The sequence below is a fragment of the Gallus gallus genome, chromosome 7, assembly GCF_016699485.2.
Source record: "Gallus gallus isolate bGalGal1 chromosome 7, bGalGal1.mat.broiler.GRCg7b, whole genome shotgun sequence".
Classification (NCBI taxonomy): Eukaryota; Metazoa; Chordata; class Aves; order Galliformes; family Phasianidae; genus Gallus; species Gallus gallus.
Window position 1 is genome coordinate 23,140,311 of NC_052538.1, and position 18,637 is coordinate 23,158,947.

The window sequence follows — 18,637 nt, forward strand, 5'->3', positions numbered from 1 at the left end:
GGACTTAACCAGGAACTTAAATGCCAAACTCACAGGATTTTAGATCATGTCTTGGCAACAGAATGAATCCGCATAATCACAAAAGAGAAAAGAAATCAGACACTGTCTTGTGCTGTTTAGTGTGATGGGCTACTGATAGAGAAGAATCAACTTCAGTGTAACAATGACTGAAAGCCACTCAGTGATCTAAACTGCAGTATTTGCCTTCAAGGAATTCCAAAACTAAACAAAGTTGTTCTGAAAAATTCCAATACAGCAGTGAAAAAAACTGGAAATTTGGGACAAAAAAAAAAAACAGGGATCAAGGACTGGGCCCCATTCTGCATTCTTCAAGGTTACAACTGATTTTAAAACCTGCATTGCATGCTGCCGAAGTAGCCAGTTATTAGAAAGAACTCATACTGCCTTCCTTCCTTTCTGTTGCACAGTCCTCCCTGCTTTGCAATCAGTGTCCATCCCACTTTGTTTCTGTGGTCTTCTCTGTTCTTTTTACTTAATTTTGTCACTACTGAAATGAAAATCCATCTCCTCAGCAACTCCTGTCATCCATCATAACCTTACTTATCACTCCAGGTGAAGTGATGACTTCGGATATGCCTCAGCACAAGGACAGCAAGACACCCTGCTTCGTTCCCAGCTCTGCTCTTTTCTGGCTGACCTTGAACAAGTTGCTTTATTGTATTGGACAGCCAGTATCCCCTCCATAAAATAGAGAAACTGCTCCTTATCTAACACTACAGAGTTCAGAACTTCCACATGAAAACAAGTTCTTGTGTGTGTTGAGATGGTTTGACCTCATAAACTGCTTTGTGATCTCTTGCAATGTCTTGAAATACTTCTTCCCCTGCAATATTGTTACTGATTCAAAATGCTTTGGGGTTGGATACAGGAGGAGAACATAATATGTGTTTAAGTCCTAACCTACAGCCATCATTAAGCAGAACAGTACAGCAGAAACTAATGAATCCAAACCCATTTGTACTAACCAAGGATCTGACATTTAAAACCCGTGACTGATAATGCACTGATTAACAATGTGTTTTTTTAGATGTGAGACATGCAACAACTCTGAGAATAATTAGAAATATTCTCAGAAATAGAAATTCTATTAAAAATAGAAGATTAGTTTAAAATATCCAGTTTTACATTCAGATAGATGCCTCTCACAATGTAAAACTGGGTAAGAGCACAGCCTCTCCAAAGTCTACCTAAGAAGAAAAATACATTTTACATAGAACTTAGGAAGCAAAAGTGAAACACATTAATGCTGATAAAATTTCTATTAAGATATCATGGCTAAGTTCATGCTGCTGTAGACCCACTCTACTTAAAAATTAAGTAGAGAGTCACCTATCATGATATTGACCAGGTGAAATCAAATGCAAGAGATCCATCAGCACAGATCTTTTTTAGAAAAGAAAGTAACTGTCAAGAGAACTTCTACCCACCTTTTTAAAAACTCTTCAGTGCAAATTGTCTACATCTGATAGCTTTACAAAGCTGTTACTGGTGTTTAACAATTTCCTTACCCACCGTAAGTGAATATTTTTTTTCTCATTAAGTGATTTAATTGTGTCACTCAGCTTTTCTCAGACAGATAGTTACATAGTTGAGCCTCTATCCTTCTGCTTCCCTTACAGATCCTTTTCTTGTTCCTAAATCATTTTAAATGCCCACACCAATTTCTAATTCAATTCTTTTTATAGTTGCTTTCATCTCCCTTCTAAATCAAATCAGTTTTTAACCAAAACAGCTTTCCTTCCTGCTTGTCAAATTGAAGCCTTTGGGGCAGTACATTTTTCAGCAACTACCAGTACCGTGTCACAGCTTTTAGTCTCAAATAAGCTAGGAAGAAATTGGAACAAAGTTCTATGTTGTTTTTTTTCCTTGTTTTAAAACTGTTTCTATACTTTCCTCTACTTTTTAAAACACATACATAAACGTATGTGTATTTATAAACACATGTGAATAGAACACAATAAGTGCATACAGCAAGGATGACATAATGTAATCAGTATGACTTCACAGTCAAGACAAGAAAGGCACACACAGCAGTGAATGAAAGAAAAAGCCATTTGTCTCCTAGTCTGTATAAAAAGTGTGGTCACTATCCCAGAGCAGCCTAAGAAGTCCAACCTCATATCCTCCCAATGGTAACAAGCTGAGGAGGCTCTACCCAACCAAAAGCACAGGATACACATCAACTCAGCTTAGCAGGGCCTTACCGTGGCTCAGAAACATTGTTCCTTGAGCTGAAAGAACTCTGCTAAAAATGGCAAAAGGGTGGGAAAAGGAGCTGAGAACTCTCCAACATCTCAGAGGACCAGCCAGTTATATTATAGGCATTCAGTACATTTGATTTTGAGCAAAATAGACTTGGCTGGGAAAACAGTACCAAGGCAGTACCAATTCAGCATTTTTCATACTTACAGCACAAATAACGTAAACACAGTACATGCACTAACAAGAGCCAAGAATTTTAGCTTAAAAACTGCTGACATGTTCCAGAAAGAGTCCAGAATATTTTAAGACATCCACATTCACTGCACAGCAGATAATAATTAAGCTTTACTTCTATTGATTTGGTATTCAAAATGAAAGCTGTAGAACAGCTAAATAGAGCATGCTGGTAGGAACACTTATCCTTACAGGTAGTTTTAAGTACTGAGCTGAACCCTCTGATACTCCTATTCGAACTATTTTATAGAACGTCAGTAGGACAAACTCCTTGACCACTATGCAATCAAGCATTGTAAAGGGCTGCCCCAAGAGTTTGTGCAGTCTCCATCCATGGATTTTCAAGACAGGATTGGATGGAGTCTCGAGTTACTTGTTTAGATCTCATAGAAGACCCCGCATTGAGCAACAGGTAGAACCAAAGTCCTCCTGAGATCCCTTCCAACCTGATGGACTCTGATTTTGTGACAATATGCAGACTGAATCCCAATATGTCTTGTCCAACAGCAGTAAGACCACCACTACTTTCCAAACACCCCAGACATGCTATGTTACCACAATGTTCTCCATGCATCAGTATTTTTTCAGTTTATAACTCCTTATGCAAAATGACTGATCCTGCTACATTCTTTAAGAATAATCTGAAGTGCAAAAAAGTTTTTAAGAAAATCTTCCAACTCACTCATCTTTAAAGATATCTTGAGCAGTCTTCTCTTCTTTTTTCTTGCCAGCATCCTTTAGAGGGAAAAGTGCCTTTACTTTTTCAAGTGGAGCCTTGCACCTTTCTTTTACCACACAGGGCACCTCCAGCATTTCCAAAAGGTGTTGTTCAATTGGTGGCAATGGCTCATTGGGGTGAAAAGCCTTATGCTGCAAACACTGCAAGAAACAATTTAAGGAAAGAAACCTTTCAGGTTATGTACTTTTAATGTAATACACCCATACAGCATAAACCTAACATCAAATGATACATATGTATTATCTTCCATATTAAAGAAAATACCTTAACATAGATGAGAAATATTCTAGTTCACAAGTGGACTGAAAATCATGTGATCAGATGTAAATAATAAAACTAAATGAGAACACTGATGCTGTATTATGTTCTATAAAGATATCAGGAAAATCCCAGGAAAAAGTCACATGAGAGAAATGGTCTAAAACTAGGCAGCAAGACATACAACTCAGCCTTGCATTCGAGTTACTGTCATAGTTTCTTGTCCCTCAAAGGAAATATTTCTTCTTGGTCAAAAAAACTTCACGCATATAATGAGTAACTTTCACTTGTTTAAGAGCAAGTAATAAGGGATAAGTTGAAAATATACAGGTGAGGCACTGAACACAGGTATGCTTTCATAACAGCTTTGAAAAGAGTGATGGAATGAAGAGGTCTCACAGAGGAACATAAATTGGAACAGATGGCAGGAGCTACAGAGAAGGCTCTGGGGCACCCCTGTGTGTCTAGCTTTATAAAATTAACACACATACACACAGATACCAACACATGCAAACGCATGCATAGAAATACACGGGAGAATCTTTTTCCCAAGTACACTGCACTGGGTGAATTAGATGCAAGTGTATAGGTAAGTACCCAGTAAACGGACAACAGGAGAGATTTGCTCCCTCACCGACTGTCAGCCACGACCTTAATTTAAAAAACAAAACAAACTTCTATTTATGCCAAAAAGCTGCCATTAAAGAACATCCAGACCATATGCTGCACATCAATACTGATGTGCTTTCATGCTGCTATTAAGATTCCAATCCATATTAGAGCGTACTTTCAAAAAGAGGCAGTGGTACAAGCCTACTGATTTGGAAACACTTGGAATGATTTAAAGGATAATTATTTTGAAAGAGAGTAAAAATCTTGCTGGAAGCTGCAGTAATGGCTCCTATGAGACAACAACAACAAAAAAATAAACAAGAAAACCCAGAGATGATTTGACAATATTAAAACATTAGTGTGAATGTCTTCTACAGGCTTTTGCATCTGAAATCTCTACATACGTAGCTGCAAGAGCTGATCAGCCTGTAGCCACAGCCATCACTTGTTCCCGCTTTTCAGAGTAGAACGTGACTTCTGAAACCTGAGATGGCAGATATCCTCAGAACCAAGGCGTAAAACCAAGATGAAGTTGAATCAATTTAACCTGAAGCTTTTTTTTTTTTTTCCTTTGAAGACTTCAATTCCAAGACATAATTAAGTTTCTCATCCTCACAATTGCAAAGAAAATCTTCATGATATGAAAGGAATTTAAATCAAGATGTAGACAGCTTGAAACAGTATGTTCAGGAAGTGTGAATTGTTCTGCTTACCCATAAAACGTATTAGATCAGACACCCCAATGTAGTACTTTAAATATCAACTACGTTAGTCATTTATTACTGATCAAGTTTACCTCAGACTGATATGTTTCGGAATCACTGCTCAATAAAATAATGAATAGAAAAGTGACTCTGCTCAAGATTTGATTAGATAGATAATGGAGAACTAAAGCCCTCTCAGTTTTCAGTGCATTTCTCTTTGCCCAAAACCTTAAGATTGAATTTCTGGCTGCATCATCATTTTCCCCAGCACAGTGTTGAGATTCCCAATCAAGTTTTAACTTGTCTGGTCTGGGTACCTCTGAGTATTTGTGATGTTGCTGTGGACTTTTCAGCACAGGTGTAATTCCCCTTTTTTCCTGGACATCAGACACCTTAGGAATAAAATCTATATCAATGACAATATGGAAATCTATACTTAAATACAAAAGCTTTTATATTGGACTCTTCACCATGCAGATCATTCTAATGTGAAGAGACAGGAAAACAAAGATTTAAGAAAATGTTTTTTGAGATGTCATATAATTTATGACCTCACCTGGTATAACCTTTGAAAATGAGGGTTTGGGATTTTACTGGGCTTAAACAGGTCCTCAAACGTTTCTCCATTGTGATCTTCATAAACCAAATTCATAGAATCAATCAAGGAGTCAATCGCAGATAACTGATCCGCTAAGTCAACAATTAAATACAAATACGGATTAAATGCACTTGCAGGTGGATGCATTTCTTTAAACAATTTACAAATGAAATTTTTCTTCAGAATGTGAAACTTTGACCAAGAAATGTCCAAAATGAGTACAGATGGCAGGCAGTAACAAAAACTCTGCTTTGTTTAAGGACTACAATGTAAAGTCGTAAAGCTTATAGGGTTTTGTTTGGTTGACTTTTGCGTTCCTTCTTTCCTTTTGAAGACCTCAATTACTGCTGCCTTTCTGCTTTCATTTTTCTTTTTCAAGTTGTTTTTATTTGCAACAGAAGGTTTATAGGACACTTAGAAAACAGGGAGAAAAGTTCATTTGAAAAACTAAGTAATAAAAATTTTTAATGTTAGGATTGCAAATTAACTCAGTTCACAGTAGTCAACTATCGCTTTGGTAAGACAGGTTTGAGATCTGTTCTCAAAACTGCTGGTTACAGGCAAGTAAATAGAAAATGTTTCAGAAACAACCCAGTCATGCTATAAAACCCTGATGTGCAGATGCCCATTCAATGGATCACACTACAAATTGAAGTGGGAGTGATTTCAAACTGCATCCATTTATGCTCATTGCTGCGAAAATCCACAGAACATTGAGTCAAGCTTTGCATGGCTGCATATTGTATAGTTCTTCAAAGATGCTCTCCCTTGAATCTGGACACAAGTCAATGCTTCAAAAAAATACCAGAGCATAAAAAATACAGTTCAGATAGTGACCGCAGGACCAGCTTGTTTAGAGTGATTCCTCTATTCTAATCCTAGCTAACCACTCACATATTGCAGATCCCACACGATTTGGCCAGTTAGTCTCACAAAGAAGCTCAAAGATCAAGGGTTATGGAGGACAAACTCTCAAACGTCTGCCACAGAAATCCTGAGAGACTAATAATCATAAAATCTGAGCCAGAATTCATTCAACAAGACAGCTTAGAAAGACTGTTCACAAACCCCTCAGGTCTGCTCAGCCCACAATTGAACTGCTATAATTTAGACACTTGTTTCACACTTCAAGGTGGCAACACTAGAACTTATTTCAAAAGGGCTGTTGTAGTGTTGGTTTTTTTTCCCTATGTCAAAAAATGACAAGGCATACAATTTCATCAGAAAGCCAAGTATTCTAGCTACTTTAGAGCGTCTTAAAAGAGCAGCAATATAGTAGTCGTCCAGTTGCCCAAGAAAGGATTACCTTACCGGTAGGAGTGCATTTCTTATTGTTTTTCAAGGATGAAAACATGTACTGTCTTACATCTTCCATGTATGGTAATTGCACATAGAAGAGACACTGAGAAAGAAAACAAGAAAAAATCCAAAAAGAAAAAACTGAGCATAAAGTTTAAAAAAAAGTTGAAGTATCCCAAAGTGACCCATGAGGGCAATAAAAATACAGATATTAGATCTTTTAATTTTACTTATATATGTAAAAATAAATCAGTAAAATGCATACAGAGGAACATCATTCTAAGCAGTATAAAATACAGGATTATTTCACAATACAATGATGGCTAAACCTCTTAACTTACTATAGGCTGAATAAAGACCCCGGAGGTCATCCAATACCTTTTTCTTGCACAGACTTCCATCCAGCCAAGTTTTAAATACCCCATACACTGAAGATTTGGGAGGTTTTATCATGTGTTTCAAAGTAAGAAGTTTTTTTTTTTTTATTATTCCTCTGACATTCTCATGCTAATTTTCCCTTTATTCAAATACCTCCTCCAGTGTATACTACCCTAAATAACTCCTTTCCATCCTTTATGTTTATAGCCTTCATAAGCCTGAAGACTTATGTCCACCCCCACCTTAGTCATTGCTTAGCCATGCTATATATATTTAGCTCTTTCAGTCGTCTCTCAAGAAAGATCAGTGGAAACATACGTAGCAAAGATTCTAACAAACTGTGTCATTTTGGGTTTTCCAAAACTTAAAAAAAAAAAACATTTCAAATATGATGTTTACTTTTTTTTTAATTAAAAAAAGACTAGAAATTGTATCTTTTTTCATAGTCTTTAGGTAAATAAACTTCCTCCTGACCCTCGACCTGAATTTAAGCAGCAGGTTTAAGAACTGTTAGCTCCTTAGTTGTCTTAGAATCCTAATGACACCAGAGTAACTGGACATGCCTGAAATGCCAACTACACACCTGAACTTTGCATTACTAAGCAACCTGGAAATAAACGTGCAGTTAAGAGTCAAAGAAGGAATCTAGTACAACTTTGAATAGTACGCTGAGAGGTAGTTAATAATACAGGAAGAAAACAGTGGTAACTTGTCTAAATATCTGATTACACCTCTTCTAGATATCAACAGACTGAGATTTCAAGAATAATAAAATAGAATTATTAAAATACAGATCAATTTTATTCAAATCTCTCATACAGAGAATATTAATATAGATACATATTATTACTTTTCTGTTTGTTTTTTTTTCCTAAGACGTACTTAAAACTATTTGTTACCTGCTTGTCCCAAGACTTGATATTATGTCATAAAAACACGAGTAGTTTCTTCTGGTGTTATACAACACTGCAAATTCACATGGTTCAATTATAATAATTTATTAATTGGTACTGCTAAAGTATCTCTAAAAAAAGGTAAAGGTGAAAAGTTACCTCATATGTATCCTTTATGCATGGAAAAGCTACACCAATTTGTGGGTTACATCTTCTATCATAAGCATAACGCACTATAGCTACGACATTCAACTCATCCAATGCTTGAACAAGGGCAGAAAAAGCAACTGCTGCATTCTGGAAAAAAAAATCATGCAAGTTCTCATTGGTGTGCTGAAAGATACCTTCCACAGTGAATTCAACAGCACTTTCAACTGCAACTTCACGTTCACAAAACTTTTTTTAACATTAAAATTTTGAAAAAGAAACAAAGTTCAAATCCTATCATAAGGGTGGGTCCACTCAAAGCCGAGCATCAGCTTTAGATTCAGCATGTACCACCATTCACACTATGCATGAAAAGCTCCCAGAAATGTTACAAGACAAAAAGTCAGACCCTTAATCAAATACATCAGTGTTCTACAGTTATGCTCTTACTTCTCATGCTTAAAATAGTATGGAGGTCTGTTCTAAACAGTAGAATGGTCTGTGTGAAAATGAACTTAGTCACCATCTCCAAGTTCTCCATGCCCCTGCACAAACAATATTTACAAGTTTCTCCTTATTCATGAGATATGATATTCATTTGAGGTCCAAACTACTTTTCATTTTAATAGACAATGGTACAAGACTATAAGTTGCATTAAGAATGCTTCTGTTTTATCAGTGCAAAAAGAAAGAACAATTTCAAGCACCACTGCTCTCTTTTCTATTCCATGGCAAATTGGCCAAGAAGGCCAATGGCATTCTGGCTTGTATTAGGAACTGTAGCCCACAAGAGCAGGGTGATCATTCTGCTGTACTCCACTCTGGCAAGGCTGCACCTTCAGTACAGTGTTCAGTTTGGGGCCCCTCACTATAGGAAAGACATTGAGGCCCTAGAGCATGTCCAGATAATGAGAGCAAAGCTGGTGAGGGGTCTGGAGCACAAGCCTTATGAGGAGTAGCTGAGGGAACTGAGATGATTTTAGTCTGGAAAAGAGAAGGCTCAGGGGAGACCCTACTGCCCTATACAACTCCCTGAAAGGAGGTTGTGGTGAGAAGGGGGTTGGCCTCTTCTCCCAGGTAACTAGTGGCAGGACAAGAGGGAATGGCCTCAAGCTGCGCCAGGAGAGGTTCAGGTTGAATATCAGGAAAAACTACTTCTCTGAAAGAGTAGTCAGGCACTGGAATGGGCTGCCCAGAGAGGTGGTTGATTCACCATCCATGGAGGCATTCGAGAAACATGTAGACATGGTACTGAAGGGACATGGTTTAGTCGGCAATATTAGTAGTAGGTGGATGGTTGGTCTAGATGATCTTAAGATGTTTTTTCCAGACTTAATGATTCTGATTCTTTGAAATTACTTTCAGTATTAAAGTTGAGTTCACCTCACCTCATCATCTTTCGCTGCAAAGACCTTGAGAACCTGGTTGCCCATGTAACAGTGCCTCTGGATCTACAGATTGAAACAGTCAGAGGTTAGCTTGATGTAAAACAAATGTTATTAACGTTCCCAGACCAAGTAAATTCCTGAACAACCAAAACATTACTCAAGTGAGATGCCAAGGAACCTATGCACTGTGCATAGTGGTTAAGGCTTTGTGTATGTTCCATATTTCCATTTTTCACTCATTTTGGATATTCAGTCATATTCCACAAAATATTCCCATATCCTTCCTATCAATTGGCAGAAATAGGAGGCTATAGTACTCGTAGCTATTGTGAGTCTGGATAACATCCAATAATAAGTCAGCATGGAAAGCCACAGTAGTTAACAAAACACCTAAACCTAACTGGCACTATGCTACGTCTATTCTATTAAAATTTTGCTAACAAAAATAAATGAAAAAGGAACAGAAGAAGGTTACATCCTTAACTAACAAAGCTAGTTTAAGAGCATTGCGTATTATTTACAACTGTACTGGCAAAGCAGCACTTCTGTTAGCAGTGTATGCTGTTTATGAACACGGCTGACTGAAAAAAAAGAAGTGTCATTACTGGGCACTGCTCCAATAACCAGAGCTGCAGAGGCTGAGACACACCCAGAGAAACACTGCAATAGTGGAACAGTTGTCAAAGAATGCATATTACACTTATGAAAATCATCTTTCCTTGTTAAATAAAATCCCACCAAATTATATGAGCTCTAAACCTGACAGTTTCATTATTTAGCAAATTAGCATAATGCTGTTGAAGTCAGTGACAACTTAGACCACAGCAGATCTGTTTAACATATTACAGCACAGTTCTTGAACTCGATTTACTCTGCCTTCAATTATTCTTTGCCCTTCTGTCTTAAAAGGCTCAGGCATTTGTATGTTCCATATAAATATCTGAAGTGTGCATCACTGTACCTTTTTTGTTTGCCAAAGAAATGGGTCCTTTGTAATATTATCAAGTATTATTTTTTGTTTTACACAGCATTGCTTATAAATTAAAAATCAAAGTTTAAGCGGCCTCTGATCTTTTTTTCCTGAGGGATGTGAATAACTAAGGAAATAATATGAGGTGGTTCTATTCCTTCTTTAATTATGAATACGGAGCTGTTCCAGTTTCTCTAGTTATCTTTTCTCCAAAGTTTTTTTATTATTTTTTTTTAATAAAATTAAATTAAAATAAAACATACATTTGAATTGTGTTAGTAACACGACTTCAAACAATAAAATTCAGAAGCCAAAACATAAGGAAAGCAAATGTCTTGAAAATTCTACTCGTAATTGAAAACCTCCTGATATCATAATATGTACAATATTATTTTAATCCTGCAACCTTTCTAAATAATTCCATTCCAATGAGGTATATCCAACTACTAATGGGCTTAAATACTCTCAATTCTAGTTACAGGACCAGAGTATACATTATTTAAGATGTAATTCCATTTCTGTGTGTCATGAAAGCCATTGTAAAAAAATTCAAAAGCAATACATATTTTGTGCATTGAAAAATACAAAAAGTTCTTACTTCCTTAGGGAATGCTTACGTGATCAAAAAAAATTATACCTGCAATAAATTATACGGAGACAGTTCGGAAGTATTACTGCACTATTTGACCAATGGGGGGGAAAACAACAGCATCCAAAAGGACTGCTCACTTATAGGAGCGTGACACTTCTCATCTGCTTTCAAGTCAGTTTCTCTTTTCAGTAAAAGAGAGATTTCAAGTTGAAATAGGAGGCCAGTTACCAGCTAAGAAAATGCTGCCACATGGTACAATACATCTTCCAGAACATAATGAAGATAGTAAGACTCAGCTGTAAACTATTAAGAAGCGAGAAAGACGCAAAAAAATCTCTCATGAAACTTGCTGTCTGAACAGAGGGTTTCAACGTGTCAGATTCAGTTTTTGGTAGCGCATTTAGCAGCTCCCAGTATCCCCCCCCCCCCCAGCCAATTTAGGATGTGTAAGCTCAAGCACAACGCTCTTCCTTAAACAATCACTTTCAGTGCGTAAGTTACTGTGCTGGGGGTTTTTTTTGAGCAATTTTTAAATCTGAACATCCTTAAGGAACAGCCAGGTTACAGGTCTTATTTAGGCTGGATTCTCATTTTAATTCATCAGTGTAACTTCCTGGCTTTCTCAGTCAATATGCTTTAGATCATCACACTGCAACAATATCTCTAGTAGTACACAGGGTTCTCTGTGCCAGCTGTACAGAAATGTTTAGTTACATACAATAGGGAGACAGCTTCTGCAGAAACTTCCTCTATTTCATCAGCACATTTCCTTCTCAGTAAAGCTAATGATTGCTCAGCCTTTTATCAAGGATTCTATTCTGTACGGGCAGTGAGACTTTTCAAAAAGGAGCAAAAGGGCTAAAAACTTCCAGAACAGAAGGCAGAGCTACCCTATGGTCTCACTTCAGCATTGAGTGTGAAAAGGACTGGGTGCTGTGAACTCCGAGATGGAGTAAAGTTTCAGTCACCCTGTGCAATATCCTGGAAAAGAAAGAGCAAAGGCAGCTTAAAACTTATAGGAATTAATGGCACGCACTCCTGTGCATTCTTGTCATGTATTGTATTTCCAAAAGGGTTTGTTAAGCCTTTACCTAAGTTTTTCCAGGTAAAATAGACGTACCTGTAGCATTAATTTTGTCACATAAGTGCATCTGTTTACAAACACTGAGGATCTCGTTGTGATACAGAAAGCTTTTCAATGATACCACCTTCATGTTAGTTCTGTGAACTCTCTGCTACTCTTAATTTTTATTATAGAAACCAGAAGAGAGGTACAATTCATAATCAAATCCTTATGGAAATGAGAAGGAATGCTGTTAGTTCTCAGGCTCTCTTTAACATTCTTATAATGTTAAGGGAAAGGTTTCTTCTGTTTGAAAGTAAAAAGAACACACTCCTGGCTGGACAAAGCCCAAGAAGGCTTCTGCTTCATCTGAACAGAAGAGAAATTCATCTACTCTTGTAGATCAGGCATCACCATGTAAGTTAGTAAGATGAAATTAAAACGACAGTATATCTGTAATCACTTTGAGGAGATCTGAGATCAGTGGCTCTTGCTTCATTAGAAGGAAGAATAGCCATATTTATGGATGTCTCTCCTTCACAAGACTACATATTGCTTGTGTCTACTAGAATCTACTCCCCTATAGTTGGCTGCAGATGCCCCATTCCCAGTTCTGGAATCAAGTACAACACCACAATTTCAACAAATTCAAACAAAAATCAACTGTCTGTAACAACCCAGTAGACTGAATAAGTTTAGTACTGTACCTGAGATGATCTGCTGAATCCCAGAACAGAAAAACATTTTGCTTCAGTTTTGTATTTCATTTGTTCTTCATCTTCTTTGGAAAAAGGAACTATATCACTCCCATAGCGAAACCCTGGAAAACAAGTGAGGAGCATCTGGTAAGCATATGGGCTTACAATTCTATCACTGAAATTAGCTCTCTGAATATTTTAACAATGCACGCATACCCCACAGCTACACTCCACACGCTCATCAAATTACTTTTCCTGTTAACAAAAAAGCACACACCCTACAGAACCATTTTGTACTTCATGAACAGCAATTGCACTCCTTGTAGATCATTTTACATAACATAACTGCCCTTGTAGAGGACAGAAAGGAAGATAAAGATACTGAACGTCTTGCCTAACAAAGTTATGATCATAGAATAGATTTAACAAATAGACTACAACACTCTCTGCAAATGTAATAAAGAAAGAAAGCATGCCATAAATCACAAGAAGGAAATGATATCACAAGGGATTCAGAGAACAAAATGTGTTAACATAGGTAGTGAGATATACCACCATATAATGGAAAAAATCTAAACATCTTTGTATGCATAAGCGGTCTTTCTATGCATTTCTATTTTAATTCCCTTGCCTTACATTACAGGGATACCTAGATAAAATAGGAACCCGTTAGTTTCTCAGAGCTATCCCTTGTACCAATTGCTCACTTCCCCACCTGAAGTTAAAATATCCTCCCTGTATCATCATCACATTATTATACTGTCACAGACTAAGGGCTGCATCTTAGGTGAGATGAAAGCAGAAGGAACAGAAGTAAATCTCTGGATGAAAAGCCTATATACATACAAATTTTCTGGAAACTGAACAGCAAACAAGCAGACAAAACAAATGATATTTTGGTATGGGTGTTTCAAATGCAAAATATTGTCTAATTATGCCATTTCTCAAAAGGTCCATGGAAGTCTAAGACATCATCTGCTCCTTAAGAAAAATATCATATGAATGATAAGAGAAATTTTTAGTCTCTTTTGTTCCTATTGAACTGTTCACAACATATTGTTTGCTTGTTTTTACCAACATCCCACAGCTTTTAACCAGCTGGGGCAATTCAAAGACACCAGCAAAGAACAGTCTAAAATGCCTCAAAATATTCACTATAATAAGTGGATTTAAAAAAAGATACTAAAAGTTTTGAAATAATAAAATAGAGTACTCCATTTTACCTATTATTTCAGCTAAAAAAATCAAAAATATATGTACACTCACAAATATGTACATACATATATCTCTCACTGTTTGGGGGACATTTTTATCTGCTATTTCTATAGAACACTTCTGCTATAATTCAAAGAGGTTAAATTAAAGAAACAAAGTACAATATGTCCACATTTTTAAGTTTATTTTATTTACTTCACAGCAAATTCTATACGGTTATCTGAATAGCTGTGCCCTTTTTAATTAATACACTTGCCCCGTGGGACAAGTGTATTAATTAAGATTTTTTTTATGGGACTCAAACTGCAATCTGGAAATAAAGAATTATTCAGTAACAAAATCTAGAATCACACACACACAAAAATCACATATTTGCTTAATTCTGTTTTTTAAAAAGTTGATTACTTCATACTGCTTCTGGGACCTTCAGTCCTCTCAGGAATTTAATGCACTTGGCAAGAAACACTCTGTATACCACTATTCCATATGACACCTCTCGTGGAATTTGAAGATAAGCTAATAGAATTGTTTTATATTTCATTCTGCAGAATATGTAGAGCAGTTGTTTATCTAGGAAAAAAAAAAGTGCTATGAAAATATTCATGTTATCAGTATCACTGGAGATATGAAAAAAGGTAACACCACCACAGACTACAGAACTGCAACTGCCTTCCACACTGTACTGTTCAGGAAGCTGTAGTCCCTTACAAATACCACCTGGTGGTATTACTATTCTTCCTACTACTAGGAAGAATAAGAACTTTTAGAATACGCAAAGATAGATGGCTTACAGAGTTTACATTTTTAAATCACATTTATACTTCCAATTAAATTAGCTAAGCACTTCTTAGCTCTATAAGAGTACAGTCATTATCTCCAGTCTGCCTCCAGGATGCACACAAAGAAGTCATACCTTGAATGGTATCATCTTTCTGAACCTCTGTCTCATCATCGTCATTTAAACAGTAAACGGTTTCTCTCTGCACATCTTCTTTTCTGAGGGTTTTAGCATCCACAACTGTCCAAGTTTTTTTCACCTTCTCTTCTGTGAGCTTTATATCCAAATTTGAAGAAAAGGAACATTTAACATTTCAACTGGATCCAGAACTCTTACCATAACATGAACATGAAAGTCTTAGAACAAGTACTAGTTATTTTGCCAGGAAAAGAGAGCCCAAACGTACATCCCTAACTGCTACCACAGTGCTTTCAGCACACCATTTCATCCTTACAAGAGCTGTCATTCAACTTTATCACATAGACTGCATACTTGCTGTGGTTATTTATTAAAATCACAGGCTACATCATTTGTGGAAGTCACGCAGTTTGCTATTTATTTTACTTCCTTTACTCATGCACTCTTGACGAAGTATTAAGGTGTATGTTAAAGCTAAGACAACACTCATTCAGCTTGTTTGCCTGAGTTAGGCATCACATTACTATATAACAGCATAAAAAAAAAAAAACACACTATCTTACTATAGCTTCTCCAAAAAGCAGAAGAACCTGCATCACAGGACTGGGCAGGGAAAGAAGGAAAAATGCAATCAACAAACACTTCCTGACTACAGGGAAAGAAATATGCTTTCTTTCATCTTTGAAACTGATGGTGAACTTAATAAATGAGAAGAAAAATGTAGAACTGGGTAGAAAACAGAAGAATGGATTATGGCAGTGGATACCACAAGTCTATTTCTAGCTCTGCTTCAGCTGCTATATGACCTCAGGCTAACAACTTGGCTCACATCGCTTACTCACAGGGTTACTTTATTATGTATGTGAACACCTTTGGGAAGGGATTCTTACTGTGGACTCATACAGGCTCTGGAAGAATATCCCAAACCAAAAATACAAGTATAAAAAAAAAATGATGGGCCCGCAGAGAGCTCTTTCAAGGCTACATGTCTGTCCTTCAAAAATCAGATATACTTCAACTTCTTAATATGCCTTGACACCTTACTGATCAGACTCTTAGTGTTGGATTCTAATAACAAATCAACCAACCTCCAATCTCACCAGATTCATCAATACTGCCATGCTATACAGTAACCTACTTCTTCAGTTAATGGAATTTTGCTCATTTTTTGTGTTTAGATATACTTCTTTCTAGCACCGTGTGAAGGACCAAAGGAAAATACAAGGGAAACAGACTGCATATAAGCTCTGTCCAACAGTATAAAGCAAACAAGTTGAAAACACATCTTTTCCAAATGTGAAATAATAATAGATGCAACTTGAAACAATAACTGTTGTAACATTTACACTCATCATTTTACACACAAATGCATGCCCAGGAGTCAAGAAATATACATTAAATCTCATTGAGCTGCAGACATTTCACTGATACCGAATGGAAATGCTTCACACAAGTGCAGCATTTTTAATCAAGTTCATCAACTTCAATACCAGTGTGCCACAGCATAGATGGTAATTACCTCTATTTCTGTGTGTCATTAATTTTTGTTAACATGTGTACAACATGGTGAAGTTAAGAGTTGCTGTAGGAACCACAGTTTCAGGTGTACTTCTATACACAAAATCTCTGCATTATTTTGGATGTTTTTTCAGGTTCTTTTTGTTTTGTTTTGTGGTGCTTTTGTTGTTAAAAAAAACCACACAAGAAAAACCTTTAAAGATAAAATTTGCAGCATCAGCCTAACTGGTTGCTGACATACAATAAAATATATGACTTTATGGACTTACTGCTTTATAGGCCACAATCCTTATAGACAAATTGGAACCAATAGTTAACTGGCATGACCAAGCTGCAGGTCTTCTTTCTATTTTCTTAAACATTGCAAGACGTTCAAGGCTCTCTCTAAACAAAGGAATCAAGAAGACAGTAATGAACTCTTTGGTGAACTGTAATAAAATATTACAGACAATACATTTTCTTCAGGGAGATGTAGAAGCCCTATTGTTTCTGCTTAAATGGCATGAAGCATTAGAAAATAAACACTATGAATAATCTTGTCATTAACCACTGTCAGAAAAGAGAAGGAACAAAAGAGGTGGCACAGCAGATTATTCCCATCTTGAGTCTTCATTACAGTGTGACATTAGGGCATAAAGACAGTACTATAGGTCTTATGAGGAAACTACACAATTGCTTATTAAGCATTTTACATTTCTCTATGCTCAGTCAATTAGGGCACATAGTTAGCTGAACAACCTAAATTAGAAAAGGCTTCTCCAAGAGGTGAAATGCTTTCTGCAGCGGAAGCAAAGAAATAAATAATCCAGCTTCAATTAACGTGACTTTGTTTGTGTGGTAATTAACTTCTGACTTTTTTTTTTTTTTAAACAGTGCTAATGAACTCATTCTTTTCGGAGCATTCAGCTAGAATGAAACAAGTCACTTCAAATATTTCTAGCCTAAACAGCATATGTGCAAGTTAATAAAATACAAGAAAGGGAATTTTAATGATCTCATACCAAAAAGTGTTTATTCAACTGCAAACATTTAAACAATGGAGTCCAAAATTTAGAAGCTGGAAATAAAAGTGGTGTATAATACATTATCGTGAAATCAAACAGGCTCAACTATTGCACTCTAGAATGGTTTCCAGCTAATGCAAACTATTAGCTCTTTTGCCATAAAATTCCAGTGCCCAAGCGCTCAGAAAATGTTATTCTTATTGCATGATTACACAAAATAGCGTTGATCTCCCCTTTTTCACATTGTAATGAAACTTCGAATGTACTTCTGTTGATTAAAAGAGTTTGTCTAGCAGAAATTAAGATCAACTCTTAAAAACGCTAATACAGAATTTCACTTATTCTACTTTTCAACTTTCTTACGATAAGCAGCTTGGCTTTTTGTTTGTTTGTTGTATTTGTTTTGTTTGTATTTTGTTGCAGCTGTTGTTTACCTTTTTTAAAACTCTAACAGAAGTATGATAAAAGGAGAAAATACACTGAACTTTCGTAATGAGATAAACATCAGATTTCCTTTTCCCTGGAGAAAAGAAAGGAGGGAGGAAAAACACCTTTTCTAGCAGGAGAGACATCGATATAGGATTTTTACAAAGAATTTGTGACTACATCATTAAAACTACTCCAACGCATGTTCAAAGAGGAATGTGAAAATCAAACACCTGAAAGCGCCAAATGCCTAAAAATGTAATTAAAGCTCAATTTAAATTAAGTCTTTCAATCTCTCATATTTACAGAATAAAAACACTCCCTATTATCAAGACTACTCAGCCACTAAAATGCCAGTAAATGCACACTTGTGTTTTAAGACTGTCTTGTCTCCTCTGCTCTTCAGCCATTTCTCCCAAAAGAATGAAAGCAGAAGGACCTCTTGCATGATAACCTGAATATCAAACCCTAAAACAACAGAAGAAAATTATCTCACTTACCTTCCTTGCATTACTGATTTATAAATAAATTTTACCAGCAGATAATGAACATAGGAAAACAAAGAATGCGTCTGAAATGGATTTGTACAGCTGACTTCTTAAAGCTTGATAAGCAACTTAACTGCATCTAAAACCTTACATATTCTTAAACCACTGAAGCTTAAATCCATTAGCCAAATGCCTATTTATCCAAAGATTTTGGATTACCCTTCAAAGTGTGGCACAAATACAGCTTACACAGTAGCAGGAGCCTGTGATAAAA

At 36.3% G+C, this 18,637-nt stretch overlaps 1 protein-coding gene across 4 annotated transcripts in view; it reads right to left on the reverse strand.

Moving 5' to 3' along the window:
• Positions 1-18,637, reverse strand: part of XRCC5 (X-ray repair cross complementing 5) — a 43,803-nt gene that overhangs the window by 19,029 nt on the left and 6,137 nt on the right. For all 4 annotated transcript variants that reach the window (XM_422072.8, XM_046943716.1, XM_046943717.1 and 1 more), the window contains 8 exons: positions 16,715-16,829; positions 14,925-15,063; positions 12,806-12,918; positions 9,474-9,536; positions 8,098-8,235; positions 6,680-6,770; positions 5,327-5,460; positions 3,140-3,336 (listed from right to left, as the gene is read on the reverse strand). In XM_422072.8, the coding sequence (XP_422072.5) occupies positions 3,140-3,336; positions 5,327-5,460; positions 6,680-6,770; positions 8,098-8,235; positions 9,474-9,536; positions 12,806-12,918; positions 14,925-15,063; positions 16,715-16,829 (990 nt within the window). The remainder of the gene's footprint in view (positions 1-3,139; positions 3,337-5,326; positions 5,461-6,679; positions 6,771-8,097; positions 8,236-9,473; positions 9,537-12,805; positions 12,919-14,924; positions 15,064-16,714; positions 16,830-18,637) is intronic.